Raw genomic sequence first — 7,223 nt, forward strand, 5'->3', positions numbered from 1 at the left:
TGTTTTAAAAACTTAAGTATAACTTAAGTATCCACAATCGATTTAAATAAAAAGAGTTATCTAGAAGTAAATTTATTCGATGAAAAAAAAAAATAATAATAATTATAATATTGTTGTATAATACCGCTATATAACGCTGTTTTTACCGATTGTTAAATCATTTAGTTTTTGATTAAATTATTTTGTCCGTTTTGTAATGACCATAAGCTAATGTATTTATCCCATCATTCATTATATATCTTTTATCGTCATTAGCACTGAGAATAAGCTTGTTCATTGTTTTCGAATGAAGAACATGTTTATTCGATTGAATGAAATTCATGTTTCTGTGAGATTGTTTTTTCTCAACAGATCTATGGTTAATAAAAGCATTTAATATCTCTATGTAATCAATAAATTTCATATGGTTTTATAAGCGTATAATTTCGGTCTCAATGAAACGAATTCTTAAAGAATTATTGATTTAAGTTCGTCCTTGAAGAATCCTGGTTGGCTTTTATGAATTTCACTAAAGCAATAATGGTCTTTAGGATAATTAGATGTGTCAAAATATGATAATAAATCATTTTTTAAATCATCGAAAAAATTTACTGTTTGAATAGCATATTTCAAGGAATCTGTATCCGAATATAAAGAACTAATTGTTCTACCATATTTCTTTTTAATTACATTATAATGAAAATCATACATAAAAGTTTTCGAAAAGTCTAAAATTGCAGATCCTACATAAATTGCCTTATCGAATTTAATAGTTTCCTTATGTTGATAAATAGCCATAAGATTCTTAGAGTATATAGTTCTATCCTTAAAATTAGTTTTTGCCAATAATTTATTAGCTTTTTTTTCTGACGAAACCAGTTTTATAGAAGTTCTTGTTCGGACATTCTCCATACACTTTCCAAAAACACTATTAACTAAAAGCTTCCAGAATTCTTTTTCAAACTCGTTTTTAGCTTCTGTTCTCATTTTAGTACAGAATTTAATGTATGATGCCATCCATTTCTTTTGAGAAAAGCGAATAGCTCGATGAATTTTTACAAGTGTAAGACTGTGTGAAATCACTTTTTTTAAATTTTTATAATGAACAATATAGTTTTTTTTCGGTAATAGTGTAGTTAACAATTTCTTAACTTTAGAATTTGGTGGACATTCGTTCAATGGTAAAAACGGGAAATCATTATGAGTCTTATGTAAATGTTTTGGGTAGTCGATATCAACTTCTAATATGTATCCAACTTCAGAATCATCTGCAATTTTAGTTACGTCTATGTTTAAGTCATCAACACATTCAAAAGCTTTAAAAGGTAATTCTGTCAACATAGATTTTCCATATAAATTTACACAATCAAGATATGTTAGCCATGTAATCGGTTCGTTAGAATTATAATTCAATCCTTCAATATTTGGTATATTTGCTTTAGCAAACCTTTTAGTTGATTGAGTTATCCCACCACGAATTGAATTCTGGATAAACAAAAGCATATTAGGACATTTTAATCTTTCTAATTCGATCTTAGTATATTTAAGCATACAATCATAAGCAAATCCTGGAGCTGTCATATAATGAGCAGGATCTAACTCAAGAGTAGATAAACATAGGTCTCTAAAATTTTCAAACACGTCAGCTAGTATAGCAACATCAGTTTTTAAATAATAATCGCTATATTCACCCAATGTCTTTATATTAAACAAGTTCCATACATTTTTCGCATGTATATAATCGTCATCAGTAATATTTTCATTGGTTAAAGAGCTATACAATTCAAGCTTTGAAGGTAAAAAAGAATCATCTAGTTTATTCCAACTATCAACACACTCATACGGAAAGACTCCTTTTCGAGTAACTAGATCTAATACTTTAATAGTTTCTCTAAACCTCAACTTATCTTCGGATGAATTTTTTGCTTGTTTACTTAATTTTTTAGCCATAAAACGGTATGTGTCAACAAACTTTATACTAAATTTTGGTGCGATTTCTTTACTAAATGATATATATTTTTCAGATGAATTAGGTATAACATGAATATCTTTATCGTTACACCCAAGTTCTCGAATTAAGAAGTGACTGTCATATGTCAGATTATGAAAAAAGATTGGTACAAATGATGGACTAGTTAGCTGAAAATTACATTTAACACAAATCCGTCGTCTGTAATTTCCAGTTATATGACAGTGATCTCGAACTTTTAACAAATTATTATCTTTAAAAGATAATAAACATTTTTCACAAGCCTTAACCTTCTGAAAATGTTTTTCTTCTTTTAAAGTTAATTGGTAAATTAGTTTTATAAATATCATTAATTTTATTTCCTATATTAATCATACTATTCATAAATTTTTATGCTGCATTTTTACCTCTATAAATTACTACTTTTCTAGGTATTTGAAACTTTTCTATTAATTCTTTTGGTATTATATTATAATCAACTTTTACATAAAACCCGTAACTCATGAGTTTATGTAAATGTGTATTATAAGTTTTAGGTTTTCCATCGTTTTGAATGAATTTACCAGGTTGTTTAGGGTTTGAAATTCATTCGAAATCAGCGTATATAACAATTGGGATTCGTTGGGTATTTTTATAATTTTTGAAATATATAAAATCGTCATCTCCTTCTCCAAACATTATAGGTCTTCTAAATTTATTCTTAATACACATTTCTTTATGTCTAATTAATCCTGTTTCACCCCAAAGTTAGCTTTTACACGGCTTATTTCCAAAAATTGTAAAACATCTCTTACATATAATCAACTTTGAGCAATTTTTAGTTTTTTGACTTCTAATATACCTTGAGAAGTTGTTAATATAACAATAATGAGATGTATTATGATTATCAAATAGAAATAGATCAAAATTATTTTTTTTTTCAATATTGGTTATATGTAATGGGTAAATTACATTTTTATCATCTAAGCTGTAAATATTAATTGATACATTGTTTATTTTTTCCAATTTTTTTATCTGATTTATAGGTGTTGGAAAATCAATACATTTAAAATTAAACCCACTTTTTTTTTCTAACATATCAAAATATTTTTTGTTAAACCGAGATTTATTCAATCGATTATCATACTTACTTAGTATTGAATACTTGAAACATTCGTTATCGTTATTTTTTATATTTATAACCGCTTTTTTTTTTAATATGAATAGGTAAATCTAAATATGTACTCCCTCCTTTAAGAGGATTAACTTTATTAATTCGTAACTGTATACAATCTATTGATTTAAGTGACCAACCAGACCCTTTAGCAATAAACTGTGCTTCCTCATATAATAGTTTGTTAAACAGTGTGTTTAATAAAATATTAAAATCAGATGAATTACATGCTAATACATTTGAAGTCTTAAACGACATGTCTCGTATTTCGTGTGTTGTTAAACGTTCATACGTACTATCAACATGCAATTAAATTTTATTGAAGACTGTTGACTCGATTTTTTTAACATTGAAATTAACATATCAGAAATATGACTAAAAAATACTTCGTAGTTTATTATTTCTTTCTTGTTCTGAATAATAAATGTTTTTAAACAGCTTTTAAATCGTTCAATCTCAATCAGTCCATTCCCGATAGATTCCATACATTTGTGTTTAGTGATTGTATTTCTTTTCATTATGAAACTGAAAAATATTAATCATTCAGTTTAAATATTACTCTTTCAATATTGTCGTACAATACCTATTCATTTAAAACAATACGGTTTTTTCAAAATATTATACATTCTTAAATATTTATACAACATATTGTAATATAATACATAATATATAATACAATTATACTAACAATTTTTGTACGAAAAAAGTTTTCATTATATGCGATTACATTTTAAATATGACTTTTTTAATAACCTTAAAACATTAAAAATATAATATGATTACTCGAATATAGTTTTTGTTTTATCGATGGGATATATTTTTCATAATTTCTAAAACAAAAAAATGATGAATAATATGATTCAGGTACCGATACGATGTCAGTACCAACGGGGAACGGGTTACATTGTAATACAATGATAATACGGTGGATACGGTGACAAAACATACATGTTATAGTTCAAGAATAATCATGAAATTGTACATATATTATAAATATGGTGGTCATTATACTTGTAGGTATATATTACTATATACTACATTTCTATATCTGTATACATGGTTAACAATGTAAAAAAAGTTTATAATAATAACTAATGTAGAATAAGAAAGTAGTTGTACTTATATTATAATAACCTTAAAACATTAAAAATATAATATGATTACATGAATATAGTTTTTGTTTTATCGATGGGATATATTTTTCATCGTTTCTAAAACAAAACTTGATGAATATGATTCAGGTACCGATACGATGTCAGTACCAACGGGAACGGGTTACATTCTAATACAACGGCTTTTGTTAAGTATCGATGACAATACATACACATAGTAGTTCTAGAATAATCACGAAACGATTGTATATCATTAAATCTAACAAACTGGTAAGTTTGAAACGTATGACCATCGGATTCAATATGAAAACAAATACTGCTACACTACTTTTGATCCACTACATTTTGTACACACAGTTCAACTAATGTATAATTCCCAAGTGGATCGGTAAAAATATTCAATACATGGTCCCTTACAAGAAATGGATAGTAATCACCAAAAAACCTAACACTGATTTCAGGGTTAGAACGATAGAAGTCTAGAACGTCTTTGATTGCTCTATCCCGTAAGTTGTTTGAAACAATTGAAGGCATACTGTAATTTAAAAAAATAGATTTATTAAAAATTTATAAAAAAATTTAAATAACTAATTAAGTTTAGTAAAAAGTAATTGTAAAAACATTAAATTAGATTAATACCATATCCTATATTAGAGCACATTCATTAACCTATTGATAACTATGTTTCTAGCGTTTTAAATCATATACCATAAACAAGAATACTTTTAAATATCAGTACCTAAAATATATATATATATATATATAACTAAATATCTGAATAAATTTACACATTCATTTACTATGAAATATAACTTCACTAACTTATCATGTATTAATTCTATACGTATTATAATATGTACTTACATTGTTTTTTACGAAGTTGAAATATTTGAAAAACCCTTGAACTTTTTTTTCTGTCAACAGTGTTCCTATATAGCCATATAGGTATCCTTATGTTTTTTTTGAAACTGTAAATAGTAAATATTTTATTCAAATTATTCAAAAATAAAAAATAGATCTTGCATTAGAATACATCTTATTTTTTTATATTTAAAAAAAATAATAATTTAATATAAATGTTTAAGTAAATATTATATCTATATAAAATTAATCATGTATTCAAAGAAATAAATTATCACAACGAAGTCAAAAAAAAAAATGTATAAACCGACGTAGCTTTCGAATAATGATAAAAACTAATCAACTAACACGTTCTAACATTTATTCGAAAATTACACCCTAACCTTTACGTTTAAAATATATTTAAATTATTAAAAAACTTTATAAATTAAATATATTATGTATTATTTTTACTTATGATAATATATTTAAAATAGAAAGTTTTATTAACAGTAATTTGTATTACAGTACAAGTTTTTATTTAATCTTCAAAAATTATTATTTGTATTACGGTACATAGATATACTTTATTTAACTAATAGAATAAAATAATATATTGTTATTATATACTAATTGTACATAAAACAATTCGAATATCTACAGTATGATAATAATATGTACTTACATTGTTTTTTTTTTTTTTTTGTAAAGTTGAATTATTTGAAAAAAACTTAAACTTTTTTCCGGGTATCTGTATATGGCGAGGCTTCAAATTTTTTCCTGTGTGTCTATGGTGGGACTCCTTCTAGTATTAACGGTTCTGCTACAACTGAATATGTCTTGACTCTACTATATGTACTCTCTATCTAGCCCCTCTGATAATAACTATTACTCTCCCAGGGTCTCGTTGTAACTCTGAGATCATCCTAACTATATTGTTTTGAAAAATAATATATGATGTGTAGTACATCCGTTCTCCCAGGGTCTCATTGCAACGCTGAGATCATCCTGATTAAATTGTGTGCGAAATAATATATGATGCATAGTAATCCGTACTCCTCAGGGTCTCATCGTAACGCTGAAATTAGCATGACTATGTTATGTGCGAAATTAATTAAGAAAGGGTAGTATATTCTAAACATTATAATTAGCGGAGTAGGGTTCGAACAGTGTTGATACTACCTTTTTAACAATAATTACTGTCGGTTATATTTCGAAGCATCATTGATATTAATTTTGATAAAAATGGAACTATATAGTGTAGCAAAAATTTTAATTGTGTCACAGCGGTGTCAACACAATTTATTCGAGCGTACTATTACCATCACCACCAAGACAAATATAATTTTACCAACACCGAAATAGTATACCACAGCTAGAGTTTAAAGTACATCAGTCACACATCAATTACCTAGCTAACCACAACGTAGTTTAGCTATAAGTTGTATACGTTTTAAAAGCTATATCTAAATTATTAAAAAAATGTCATTTACAAATTCATATTTGAGCGGTGAAGAAGAATCTATGGTTACAAGCGATGTGAGTACAAAACATTTTATTTTCTTCATTTACAAAATCATTTTTTTATATTATATATTAAGTTTTATTTGTTGGTATATTAATACTAAATTATGTTGGTTTTGGTATTATACCTACATATGTAATTAAATACAGTGTATATATTATTTTAACAAGATTTTAAATTGATAAAAAAAAAAAAATGTGTTTAATTTCCAGAATGATTATAATAATGAAATGATGAAAAACGAGGTTAAACCGACAAAAAAACAGAAACTATGTAAACAAAACAAAAGAGATGTAAAATCAAACAAAACGATGACTAAAAGGGTATGTAAAATAAAACATTTCAAATATTAATAAAAATTAAATTTTTTATTTTTTGTTTGTTTTAGAATATTTCATATTTGAATAATATTGAGTGCTTACTTAAAAATGAGAAAATTGAAACCGATATTATAAATAGTGCAACTCGCCTACCTCGGTTATTTAAACTTAAGTGGCTGTCGATATTAATACATAATACTATCCAGTTAAGGAGTAGTTGGTTAGCTATTCCCACTACACGAACCGATCTTGTGAACCGGGTTGTTGAATTGGTAAAAATAAAGTTTTCTAAGTTATATTTTACAGGTCCTAGAAACTTATGACC

General features: G+C 25.9%; 1 protein-coding gene across 1 annotated transcript; it reads right to left on the minus strand.

The window, feature by feature from the left end:
• Positions 1-447: 447 nt before the first annotated feature.
• On the minus strand, positions 448-4,748 carry LOC111027265 (the record flags this gene model as incomplete). Its single annotated transcript, XM_022305565.1, has 2 exons — positions 448-2,118; positions 4,631-4,748. Coding segments are annotated over 2 exons (1,789 nt in total), but the record flags the coding sequence as incomplete, so codon positions are not given.
• Positions 4,749-7,223: the final 2,475 nt, after the last annotated feature.

This window comes from Myzus persicae, unplaced genomic scaffold (genome assembly GCF_001856785.1).
Source record: "Myzus persicae strain clone G006 unplaced genomic scaffold, MPER_G0061.0, whole genome shotgun sequence".
NCBI lineage: Eukaryota > Metazoa > Arthropoda > Insecta > Hemiptera > Aphididae > Myzus > Myzus persicae.